This window comes from Saimiri boliviensis, chromosome 13, assembly GCF_048565385.1.
Source record: "Saimiri boliviensis isolate mSaiBol1 chromosome 13, mSaiBol1.pri, whole genome shotgun sequence".
Lineage (NCBI taxonomy): Eukaryota > Metazoa > Chordata > Mammalia > Primates > Cebidae > Saimiri > Saimiri boliviensis.
Window position 1 is genome coordinate 51,204,624 of NC_133461.1, and position 13,356 is coordinate 51,217,979.

The 13,356-nt window shown below is 36.8% G+C and overlaps 1 protein-coding gene and 1 non-coding gene across 3 annotated transcripts in view; both read right to left on the reverse strand.

Annotated features, from left to right (window-relative positions):
• TAF4B (TATA-box binding protein associated factor 4b) overlaps positions 1-13,356 on the reverse strand; it is a 154,133-nt gene that overhangs the window by 54,915 nt on the left and 85,862 nt on the right. For both annotated transcript variants that reach the window (XM_074383657.1, XM_010335484.3), the window contains 2 exons: positions 9,866-9,996; positions 3,591-3,716 (listed from right to left, as the gene is read on the reverse strand). In XM_074383657.1, coding sequence (XP_074239758.1) covers positions 3,591-3,716; positions 9,866-9,996 — 257 coding nt within the window. The remainder of the gene's footprint in view (positions 1-3,590; positions 3,717-9,865; positions 9,997-13,356) is intronic.
• On the reverse strand, positions 10,868-10,929 carry LOC120361720 (U7 small nuclear RNA). The gene has a single exon (XR_005577855.1). It is a non-coding gene; the product is annotated as a U7 small nuclear RNA (small nuclear RNA).

Here is a 13,356-nt window from a genome sequence, read left to right on the forward strand (position 1 = left end):
TTCTGTCCCATCTTCCTGCTCTTCCTAATGCAGTAGGTGCCAATGTGGGGACTGAGACTGTGAGACAGCAGGAAGCTGCACAGTAACAAGGCTGTGGTGCCCCATATCCTTATGGGGAGCTGCGGCATTTGAATGTATAGGCCAGTGGTGAAGAATACAAGGTGGTGAGAGAGAGTGGCAGTCTCATTAAGGAATAGGCCAGTAAGCATGGTGGGCAATTATACAGACAATGAAATTGGATGGAAGAATGACTGGTAGCAGACAGAGGAGTCAGCCAGCATGGCTAGTTGAGAGATTAGTTACATTGATCAAATAATTGATAGAGGACATAAGTTAAATATATGAAGGATAATGGGAGCCAAGTTTCTCAAGACTGGAGAATGTTTTTACAAACACGGAGAGATTAAGGGTAGAAAGAACTCTTGAGGCCCTGAATTGGAGTTGCAGGTATCCATACAAACTCATGATTTTATAATATATACAGATATAGAAATAGTTACGAATGGACATTTGTGTGTATATATACATAACCGTACATATACATATCATATAGGTTTCCTAGATCTGTCCTTTGAGAGAATCTACATGTGGTAACACCCTTTTAGCAATGAATACAGTCTAGGTTTCCGAATGCCATCCTCAACTAAAAAGAAGGCAGTCTACTTAGAAAAATGGCTGATTTCAGGGATAGAGCACAAAAAGCTGGGCCTGGAGTGCCTTGTGCCTGAAAGTAAGGACATGCTCAGTGAGTGACGGATGGACACATTACAAGGGACAGAAGTGAAAGCTGGAAGGGTCTCCAACTCACGGGCAATTTGAGCAACAAAATAAATGACAGTAATGAATTACAACCTATTGAAACAAAGAGAAATCATGAGTCCATACTAATATGAATAAAGAAGGAAAGCTCTTCCACATGGTAGGGTGCTAACTGAGGACAGTTGATGGGAATAAAGAATTGACATTTTGCAACCAGGACAGAGGTAGCTGATTTAGGCAGACATCACAAAAGATGCTATGGTTAATACATGAAGGTTTGATGAGGAATAGGATATTGGCATGATCTTAGAATTCCCTCCTATGAAAAACTAATTGATTACAAAGGGAAAAATGAGCCTGGGCAATGTGGTGAGACTCTATCTCTAAAGAATTAAAAAATTTATCCAGGCGTGGTGGCACATGCCTGTAGTCCCATCTACTTAGGGGCTGTGGTGGGAGATTGCTTAAGCCCAGGAGGTCAAGGCTATAGTGGGCAGTAATCGTACCACTGCACTCTAGTCTGGGCAATAAAGTGAGACCCTATCTCAAAAAAATAAAAATCAAAAACAAAAAGTGGAGGAGATGGCAAGTTTAAAATGGAGAGAACTAGTAGGTACCCATATGATCCTTTTGATATGATCAGCTGAGAAGAATGTAGCATCCTGCCAAGAATGCTTGACCTAAGTAAAATCATAAAAAAATATTACATCAGCCCTGGTTGAACATCATCCTACAGAAGGTAAGGCTTATACTCCTGAAAACTGTCAAGGGAATAAAAGAGAAAGACTGAGAAACCCTAAAAAGGTCTGAAAAGAGATGACAACTACATCAAATGCAAATTCCTAAATCGGAAAATGGACTATGAAGGAAAAAGAGACATGGTTGAGCCAACCAGTGAAATGAGAATGAGTTCTGTGCATTCAATGATAGTGGTGCAAGCAAAAATGCTTAGGAGAGGTGGGACATCATATCTGAAGACTACTTTCAAAAAGGTTAGGAAAAGAAAAATGGCTAGGCACAGTGGCTCATGCCTGTAATCTCTGCACTTTGGGAGGCTGAGGCAGGAGGACTGCTTGAGTCTAGGAGTTTGAGATCAGCTTGAGCATTGTAGGGAGATCCTGTCTCCACAAAAGATCAAAATTTAGCCAGGCATGGTGGTATGTGCCTGTAATCCTAACTACTTGAGAAACTGAGGTGGGAAGATTGCTTGAGCCTGAGAGAAGACTGCAGTGACCCACAATCACATCACTATACTCCAGCCTAGTGACAGGGTGAGACTCTGTCTCAAAAAGAAAAAAGAAAAGGAGAGAGAAAGAGGAAAGAAAGAGAAGAGGGAAGGGGAAGAAAGAAAGGTAGGAAGAGAAGAAGTGGAGAAATGGGGCAGGGAGAAAGGGAAGATGAGAGGTAGGGGACTAATGACTATGTGTATAGAAAGGGTAAAGAGATAAAGCCAGGCATGTTGGCTCATGCTTGTAATCCCAGCACTTTGGGAGGCCCAGGTGGACAGATTGAGCTCAGGAGTTCGAGACCACCCTGGACAACATGGTGAAATCTCATCTCTACTAAATCACACAAAAAATTGGCTGGGCATGGTGGTGAGCGCCTGTAGTCCTAGCTACTCAGAAGGCTGAGACAGGAGAATCGCTTGAGCCTGGGAGGAAGAGGTTGCAGTAAGCTGAGATCACGCCACTGCATTCTAGCTTGGGCTACAGAGTGAGACTCTGTCTCAAAAAACAAAACGTAAGGGTAGAGATAAAGCAAATGTAGTAAAATGTTAAAATTGGGGAAACTGAGCCAGGAGCGGTGGCTCAAGCCTATAATCCCAGCACTTTGGGAGGCCAAGGCGGGTGGATCACGAGGTCGAGAGATTGAGACCATCCTGGTCTCAGCTGGGCATGGTGGCGCGTGCCTATAATCCCAGCTACTCAGGAGGCTGAGGCAGGAGAATTGCCTGAACCCAGGAGGCGGAGGTTGCGGTGAGCCGAGATCGCGCCATTGCACTCCAGCCTGAGTAACAAGAGTGAAACTCCGTCTCGGAAAAAAAAAAAAAAAAAGGGGAAACTGGGAAAAGGGGCTGAGAGTCCTTTGCACAGTTTTGGCAACTTTTCTGTGAGTATTAAATAATTTCAAAATAAATTAGTTTTTCAAAAAGCAATTGGTATGTGATTAGGAACAAATACTCTAAAAAGAGAAGCTATCAAGAACACTAGAAATTAAAACAAATGTGCTTAAAACAAAAATTAAGACTCTAGTGCTGAACCTTTAAGATTTCTCACAATGACCCCACGCCTATGAAGAAATGTGGAGCTTCAAAATGGAAACTGTAGTGGAATCAGCTTTTACCTCATCTGACATTAATAACCCAGGAAAATGTTTAAATAAGGGAGAAGGAAAATAAATAAATAGCCTTACTGTTCTTTTACTCTATTTCCACCTAGACTGTATTTTGTTCCACAAAATTCAAATCACTGATTTTACCCATAACCTTCCTATATACTTTCCAAATTTTCCTCTCTCAACTTCAACTTGGCATGCATCAAATTGGACTTCTAAAAAGACCCTGAAATTTTACAAAACATTTTACCTGGAGCTGGGGATAGGGAGGGCACACAGGAAATGTGAGGAGACAAAAGATTATGACTCATTAAACTAAATTAACTGAAAGCCACCACACCATCCTGGCTGTGAGACATCCTATTAGTAATTTCATTTTAGGAAATCCTCTGGAGAAATCTAAACGCCTAATAAAACCAAGAAAGTCAACCAATGACAAAGCCACCTCTGACCACACTGCCAGGCCACGTTCACTCATAAATCACACTGGCCCTTACCTTGGCTGCCTTAAGTAACATTTCTCTTTCTTCTAAATCCTTTCTCTGCTTCTCCAACTGATCCAGCTTTTCAAGAAATTTGAGCTGTGACCTGGTATCACTACACAGGATGTAATTTTCACTTGCCTGGGAAAAAAAAAGAAAAAAGAAAGTCTTATAATGATCCTGGGCAGCACATTCTACATTAGGTATTGTTATAAACCAGCTAAAGGCAAGAACACCAACATAAATAGGAAGCTAAACTTTCAGAAGGTAATGGATTTGTTTCTATTAAACAAACATTCCCCCACACCCACCCTACTAGAAAATAAAGTTAACATTTCATTTTACTTATTTTATTTTATTTTTTTTAATTTTTGAGATGGAGTTTCACTCTTGTTGCCCAGGCTGGAGTGCAATGGTGCAATCTTGGTTTACCACAACCTCCACCTCCTGGGTTCAAGCAATTGTCCCTCTGAGTAGCTGGGATTAACAGGCATTCGCCATCATGTTGGCTAATTTTGTGTTTTTAGTAGAGACGGGGTTTCTTCCTGTTGGTCAGGCTGGTCTTGAACTCTGGACCTCAGGTGATCCACCCGCCTTGACCTCCCAAAGTCCTGGGATTATAGGCATGAGTCATTGTGCCTGGCCTCATCCTTAAAATTTGAGAGGTGATTAACCAGTTATGTTTCAAAGAACTTTCCTAGTAAACATCATTGAGGGGTGCAGGGGAAGGAATTAAGCCAAGAAGATTCTTCCAACAATAGGATGTAGAAACTAAAGAATGGTCCGTTCACCAATAACCTAAATCTTTCTAGATTATTATCTACCTCAGCAGACTTCAATATAGTAATTAAATCTCAGTTTTGTGAAAGACAAAAAGCAAGAAACAATCACCTCACTGAAAAATATACAAAAGATGAAAGTTATCAACTTGGTTACCATGGTTAGATTGGTTTAACCCTGACAACTGAATATAACTTCTAACAAAATACAACCTAAGTCAAGATAGCAAACATTAAAATCCTGAAATGCTATTTTGAAGATTAACAGGAAGTGTGAATTTGGACAGAAACTGCAGTCAAAGAAATTTAATATACAATTTATAAAAGAGAGCCATAACAGAAGAATAAATTATCTTAATTGTTCCATAAAATGATAAAATGCAAATTGCTCAATTAATTCTGTAGGTATAAAACAGTGCTTTCCCACCTAAATCTTTTCTAATTTTCTTCACCTATACAGCTACCTCTTCCTCCTCTATGAATGTGTATAGGCAGGAGTCGGGGATGAGGTTAGGGGAGGTGATGGGACAGGAAGAGCTTTCCATTCACTGTTTAAGACATCCTGCCATCTACTCATCTCAGTAATTCGGAAACTGTATAGTAGAAAAACCAAAGGTCTTTAAACAACAGTCAGTGCCTGGCCTGGATATCATGAGCACCACACCACTCCCATCTTTGTTTATCCCCATGCTTATGGCTGATTCAATTAACTGGGACTGAGAGATTTCATATGCCCAAGATTCTTTTTAAATTAAATTTTTATTGTTGGTATTTAACTAGATCAAAAGAGTATTACATAGTTTAAGGAACAAGGATATATTAGTGCTACTTATTTTACTTCATGTTTAATACAAAAAGAATTTTCAAATGTTTTTAAAGTTAAATAACACAAGATAGAATATGGAATACATTACAGGCTAACCATAGAGGTTAAATATAATAACTAGTGGTTTCTTAAATACTTAATCTTTACCATTTTTGTGTTTAGACACTCTGGAAATAGTTTAATGATGGGATTTAATTTAAAAGGGACAGCAAACATTAAATTAAAAAGGGGCAAAGACTTTTACAATTTTAATCCAATCATATTCTCATGCTAAGATCCCTTCCTCTCTCTCCCTCAACTGATACACAACCACCTCTGACATACACATCCTTTTCTCTTCCATATTACAAACAAATGAGTGCTTTTCCTATTCATATTAAGTCTATAACCTTATTTAAATAACAGCCGGGTGCGGTGGTTCAAGCCTGTAATCCCAGCACTTTGGGAGGTTGAGGCGAGTGGATCACGAGGTCGAGAGATCAAGACCATCCTTGTCAACATGGTGAAACCCCGTCTCTACTAAAAATACAAAAAATTAGCTGGGCATGGTGGTGCATGCCTGTAATCCCAGCTACTCAGGAGGCTGAGGGAGGAGAATTGCCTGAACCCAGGAGGCAGAGGTTGCGGTGAGCCGAGATCGCGCCATTGCACTCCAGCCTGGGTAACAAGAGCGAAACTCTATCTCAATCAATCAATCAATCAATCAATCAATAACAGTAACCCCAATCTTATCATGTTCTTTCCAGTATACCCAGCTGGCCTAAATGAAGACTTCATGCACCAACAGAATAGGGCTTTACAATGTTAAAGCCACTGCATATAAAATGATTTAGCCATGAAAATGTAATAACCCAGGCAAAATGACATCAGCACCATCAAATAAATCCCATCTAAAGGAACCTGTATAGCACCTTTCAACTGGAAAACAATGAGTGAAGCTTCTCCATGACCAAGGCATATAGGCAACTATACCATATCTTCAATGGGAAAATACCTGGTAGCAAGGTCAAAAGCTGTATACTACATGTCACTTTCTACTTATTTACTTAGATCTCAGTTTATTAAAGAATTGTATCAAACCAGGTGAAAGATTATCAAAAGTAAATGGATGTTCCAGAGTAGAAAGAGATGGGGGGATTTCACTTTTTAAATAACAGTAGTTCACTTTTATAAAATCTATGGAGGTGTTAGCTTTAAGCTAACTTACTGAGGTCTTCTAGGTGGGGAAATACTATCCATTTTGCCTAGTGCAACTAAATCTTTAGAAATACGCTACTGATATACAACAGAAGAATTCCAGCTGAAAGCTATACACCACAGAGCATTGAATGGCATTCAATAAATACTACTATAAAAAACTCTAGGCCATTGTAAAGTATACTATGTTTTATATAGAAATTGCCTACTATAAATCAAGAAGTACTCATGTGGCCAGGAATGGTGGCTCACACTTGTAATCCCAACACTTTGGGAGGCTGAGGAGGGTGGATCACTTGAGGCCGAGAGTTTGAGACCAGCCTGGCCAACATGGCAAAACACTGCCTCTACTAAAAAAGGTATTCGTGTATCTCTGAAGTAACAGTATGATTAAGGCAAAGGTAAGGAGACTCCAGGTTTGAAAAACTATAAGATACTTTAAAAAGTTATAGTAAAAAGCCGAAACGATGTCTATAATTTTTCCTCATCACATAATTAAAGGTAAGCTGATAACAATCCAAACTAGATTGTAGATTTAGGATGTTAACTGTAATCTCCATGATAACTGCTAAGAAGATATCTAAATACAAAACGAAATGAGAAGGGGATCAAAATGGTACAAAACAAAAACAACCAATTAAACATAAGAAGCAGAAAAAATGCGGAACACAAAAGCTATAAGGCACACAGAAAACAAATAGCAAAATATAAGTTCTTTCTTATCAGTAATTACATTTTAAATGTAAATGGATTAAGCTCTTCTATCAAAAGGTAGAGACTACCAGAATGAATTAACTACATGCTGTCTACACTTTAGTTGAAACCATATGGATACACTAAAAGTGAAAGGATGGAAAAAGATATTCCAAGAAAGTAATATCAGAAAGTATAACCAAGAGAGTATAACCAGAAAGTATAAGTAAGAAAGTAATATCAGACAGTATAGAAATTAAGTACAAAACTATTAAAAGAGACAAACAAGGACATTATGTATTGATAAAAGGGTAAATTCATCAAGAAAATATACACATCAAACCAGAGTTCTCAAATACAGGAAGCAAACATTGACAGAATTTTGTTTAAAAACAGTTCCACAGCATAGGGAACATAGTGAGACCCCATTTCAAAAAAAAAAATTAATTGGGTGTGGTGGCACACACCTTGTTAGTCTTAGCTACTTGAGAGGCTGAGTAGGGAGGGTGGCTTGAGCCCAGGAGTTGAAGTTGCAATGAGCTATGATTGCACCACTGCACTCCAGCCTGGGTGACAAAGTAAGATCCTGTATCTAAAATAAAAGAAAAAGGAAGGAGTTCCACAATAGTTGAAGATTTTAATACCTCACTTTCCATTAGGAATAGAACATCCAGATGGATGATCAATAAGGAAACAGAGGACTTAACATCATAAACCAACTATATCTATCAGACATCTATGAAACAAGAGCAGAATACAAATTTTTCTCAAGTGTACATGAAGTATTCTCCATGATACAATGTACATTAGGTCATAAAACAAGTCTCAATAAATGTTAAATGAATGATTCATACAAGTATCTTCTCTGACCACAGTGGAATGAAGTTAGAAACCAACAACAGAAGGAAAACTGGAAAATTCCCAAATATTTGGAAATTAAACAACATATTCATAAAGTCACAAAGTGTCAAATAAATCTCAAAAGAAATGAGAAAATATTTAAAGATAAATGAAAATGACAACACAACATACCAAAACTTACAGAATGCAGTGAAAGCAGTACTCAGAGGGAAATTTATAGCAGTAAATGCCTACATTAGAAAAGGAAGATCTCAAATAAAAAAACCTAACTTTACATCTTATGAAACTAAAGGAAAAAAAAAAAAAGAGCAAACTAAGCCTGACACTTAGAAAGAAATAATAGAAAAACTAGAGTGGAGATAAATGAAGTTAAAAATAGAAAAACAAATGAGAAAATTAATAAAACCAAAAGTTGGTTATTTGAATGAAAAGATCAACAAAATTGACAAGCCATTCACTTCCCTAGCAAAGAAAAAAAGAAGATGTAAATAGCAAAAATCAGTAATGTAAAGGGGATCATTACTATTGATCTTATAAAAATAAAAGGTTATGAGAGTATTATAATTAGTCATATGCCAACAAATTAGATAACCTAGGAGAAATGAAAAAATTCCTAGAAGCACAAAATTAATATCTTTATTTCTTTTGGTGTTTCTAGGAATTATAAAATACTGATATTAATTTTTTGTTTTCATAGCTTTTTCTCCTGTTGATCACATATTCCTAAGTCAGTCCAGCAAATTCTCACAAAGATTTATGCAAGTGAGGACCTTAGCAATCATATGCAGTTTTTCCAAAGTTCTAAATGAAGCAGAAAGGAAAAGAAACCAAAATGATTCCTTCAGGGAACTTACTGTAGTAGCTGACAATTTCCTAGTTTCCTTTAACCTTTGACTAGGATACTATGGCACTGACCATTCTTCCAAATTCAAAATCTCTTAAGGTTACCCACATACCATCTTATTCAAAGTCTAGATATAAACATTGCTTGAAAAGAAGGAAATAGTTATCTTATTTTTTTTTTCATATCAGGTTACCTTTTCTTTTCAACCCTAAATCGTCCAACGATTTGCTGTCCTCCAAAACTACATCAAGTGCTTCTGTCTTGATAACAAGTCATTTGGTTCACACCACTAGGGATAGAGGCTATTCCTGTATTTCGTTTTTTTAAATAAAAGTAGCCAATAACAATAAGTAGCATCAATATGAGCACTCCATGCAATCATTTAACTTATTAAAAGGAACAGAGGATGCACAAGTGAAAAGATCTAATGTAGAACATCAGGACTGCAGTTAGTAATATATTGTTTTCAGAATTTCTGCTAAATGAGTAGATTATGGCTGCTCTTGCCACAGGGGAGAAAATGGGTAGCTTTGAGATAATGAAAATGTTAATTTGTTCAACTAAATAGTAATAATTTTACTATATATTTGTATCTTATAACATGTTGTATACCTTAAATATTTATATACATATATATATATATATATATATATATATATATATATATATATAAATTTATTTTAAAATAAATAAATCTCTGTAACACTGAAAGGCAAAAAAAGAAAAAAACAAAACAAAACCGGAATGTTAGGAGAGTACAGACCACTGAAGAGAACACGAGTAGCCAATATTCCATTCTAACATATCTTTCCTTCCCCATCAAAAGCTTTTAGAGAAGCCTCAGGCAGAATAGACACATATTTCAATCTACAGTGACATAGAAGCTTTTAATATCATTTTAAACTCTATTTTAATTTTGTCATGTAAGCATATCTAAATTAGACAAATTAAGAATGAGACTTTGATTTTCCACTAATATGAAATACAAGTCTCAACTATTCCTTTAAAACTGTGTTTAGAATATCAATCCACGCCCAAAAGACTACCTATCACACTCAAGAGTTTATACTTCCTTAATGATTTCCTTTACCTTGTAAGTAGTCATTCGATGCTGAGCAATTGCAGTCAGTTTTTCTAGAAGGCCTCGTAATCGTTCCTGTGTTGCATGGGAGATCAAGTTCATAGCATCAGAGTTAAGTTCTGTAATGTCATGCTTTTTACCTGTGGAAGCAGAGAAAATCCATTACGTGTTTTAGTCGTGGCTGATAATTGAAATAATTAGCACAGCAGGTATTCTGTTCCCCCTGGAAGTCATACCCATTATGAATAAAGGTTTGGAGATTATGATTTTCCTAGTAAAGTCACAACTTCAAAGATTTTAGACATTACATTAATAAAACCTAGCCTGAAGCCTCAGAAAATATAGACATTGTTTCACTTAGCCTCTAGAATCATTCTCCTTGCAAGGTCATTTATAGGACAAAGTTAATAAGAACACAAATCAAGTCTACTGTTCAGGGAGGAGATGGTAACTGCAGAAATTGGTACTGTATTCTGTTAATTTTAGTAATTAAAAAAATAGAAAATTACATTTCGCCCTGTTTGACACTGTTAACAGTTTATGACATTTATTTAAATGAATTCAGATTGTGAGTCTCTGTTGATGCCTTGTCTACAAGACATACCTATATTCCTTTTGTCCATTACCAATCATGTTTACTTTGCACTAACTGCTGTTCTGATATATTCACTTGGTAATCAATTTACAAGTTCAAATGGGTTCAAAAACCTCATCATTTCACCTACCTATCTGAAAAACCTCTCTCTCACTAGATTTTCTTTCAATAAATAAACCAAACTTCTTCCTTCTGCTAACTAGCAAGAAAATTTCAGGAAAACAATTTGGACCACATACTCAGAAGTTCATTTGTAAATCAACCTTATCGGTATTTAAATAGCATTTCTAAGGCCTAGTGAAACCACCTATATTAACAGAGGCCTAAATCTAAAGATACAGGAAGTTAGGTAATCTATTTTAAAGTAATGCTTTTTAAAAAGCATTACCATCTACTATGACTTTTTTTTTTTTTAATTGGGCTTTCCGGCAAAGAGCAGAAAGCCTGCTAGACAAATTCTAAAAGAGCTGTAACACTGCTATGACTGTTTTTAACATACACATAGGTATTTTCAAAATATTATTGTTTGATTTTGTATTCTAATTTATTTGAGATATACTCATTCTCATCAAAGGGTGAGCTAGAGAAAAATATGCTTAAATTAAAAGTCAACAACTCAAATATATTCTTTGATATTATTATATAATAAAAGCAAATAGGAAGATATAAAATTAATCAACTTCTCCTAAACCAACCCTTCAAAATGTGGTTCATTGCTTGTAACAAAGTTGAATTCCCTCCAATCTCACATTCAGGCAGGGAAAAAAACTGTACAAAGTCAAATCTACTTTTAAAAACCCTCAGCATAAACAAATAGTAGGGCCTTCTATAGAAGGAAAAGTACAATTTCATTTTATTTATTATTATCTTTTTTTTTTTGAGATGGAGTCTTGCTCTGTTGTCCAGGCTGGAGTGCAGTAGTACAATCTCCACTCACTGCAACCTCTGCCTCCCAGTTTCAAGCAATTCTCCTGCCTCAGCTTCCCGAGCAGCTGGGATTACTTACAGGCGTGTATCACCATACCTGGCTAATTTTTTTGTATTTTTAATAGAAATGGAGTTTCACCACGTTGGCCAGGCTGATCTCAAACTCCTGACCTCAAGTGATCTACCTGACTCAGCCTCCCAAAGTGCTGGGATTACAAGTGTAAGCCACTACGCCGGGCCTATTATTATTGAGACAGGGTCTCACTCTGTCACCCAGGCTGGAATGCAGTGGAGTGATCATAGCCCACTGCAACTTCAACCTTCCAGACTCAAGCAATCCTCCCACCTCAGCCTGCTGAATAGCTACAAGTACAGGCATGTGCCACCAGGCCCAGCTAATTTTTTGAATTTTTTGTACAGATTGGGTCTGTACAAAACAGAATTGTTGCCAGGCTATGTTGCCCAGGCTGGTCTCTAGCTTCTAGGCTCAAGCAATCCTATTGCCTCAGCCTCCCAAAGGGCTGGGATTACAGATGTCAGCCACCTTGGTGTTTGGAGAGGAACTTTTGAAAATAATTTCATATGTATTCATAAAACAGAGGTAATTCATCCAACATAAAAAATACACATATCTTTTAAATATTAGAAATAAACAAATGCTGAGATTAAATGATTCCAGGGTTTAGGGAGCAACCAAATGTAATGTCTTCACATAGGTAATAAAATACAACTTACAATTACAAAGTAAAATACTGTAGAAAAATTCCCATTTTAAAACAAAACAACCTTTTTAACAAAATCAACAAAACTGATTAAGGAGATCTAGTTGGTGCTTGCACACTAGTTATGTGATTTTATTGAATGTCTGTAAACTTTAATTTAGGTAATTAGGAAAAAAAGAACACTGGCATTTTTATCTCTTAACATTATTCAAGTAGAAAAATCCTTTTTCCAGAAAGAAAATCTTGGGGTAAATTTGTAATTTCTATTTTTAAGAGGTAGCCTTGGTTCTGACCTATTCTACAAGGATGGAATTTTATTATAAATGGAAAACATTCCTAGAAATATGTAACTCCAATCCCTCTATGATGTTTTTTAAAAAATAAAAATAGAAAAAGATCATTTAGATAATTCAGAAGTAAGAATTCTAGTAGTTTTCCATTTAAGAGGTTTGTAATTCAACATTAAGAACTGAAAATGATATAAGCCCATGAGTTCAAGACCAACCTGGGTAACACAATGAGACTCCATCTTTACAGAAAAATACAAAAATTTGCCAGATTTAATAGGGCATGCCTGTAGTCCCAGCTACTTCAAAAGGCTGAGCAGGAGGATCACTTGAGCCTGGGAAGTTGGGGTTGCAGTGACCCATGATGGCGCCACCACACTCCAGCCTGGGCAACAGAGCAAGACCCCATCTCAAAAATAAATATTATTTTAAAAAAGAAATGAAAATGCAAATAGTTGTTTCCTTACTGTGCTAAATTAGAGGTTGCCAAACTATGGCCAACAGGCCAAATCTGATCACTCTTGTTAGGTGAAGTTTTATGGGGATACAGTTGCATGGACTGAATGTGTGCATCTCCGCAAAATTCATTCATGTTGAAGCTCCAATCCCGCTGAGATGACAGTTGTAATTGGGGGCCTTTGGGAGATAATTAGGTCATATAAGTATTGTCTTCACCCTAACATGAGACAGAGCTAGCTAGTTACCTTTCTGCCACGTGAAAACACATGGCTGTCTGATAACCAGAAAGAGGGCCTTCACCAAGAATCTGATTGTGCTGGCACTCTGATCTCAAATGGTCAACCTCCAGAACTATGAGAAACAAACATTTGTTGTTTAAACCATCCAGTTTATGGTATTCTGTTACAGCAGTCCAAGATGACTAAGACAATCTTGCCCATTTGTTTACATATTGTCTATGGCTGCTTTTGTGCTATGACAGCAGAGCTGAGCAATTGTGACAGAAACTAT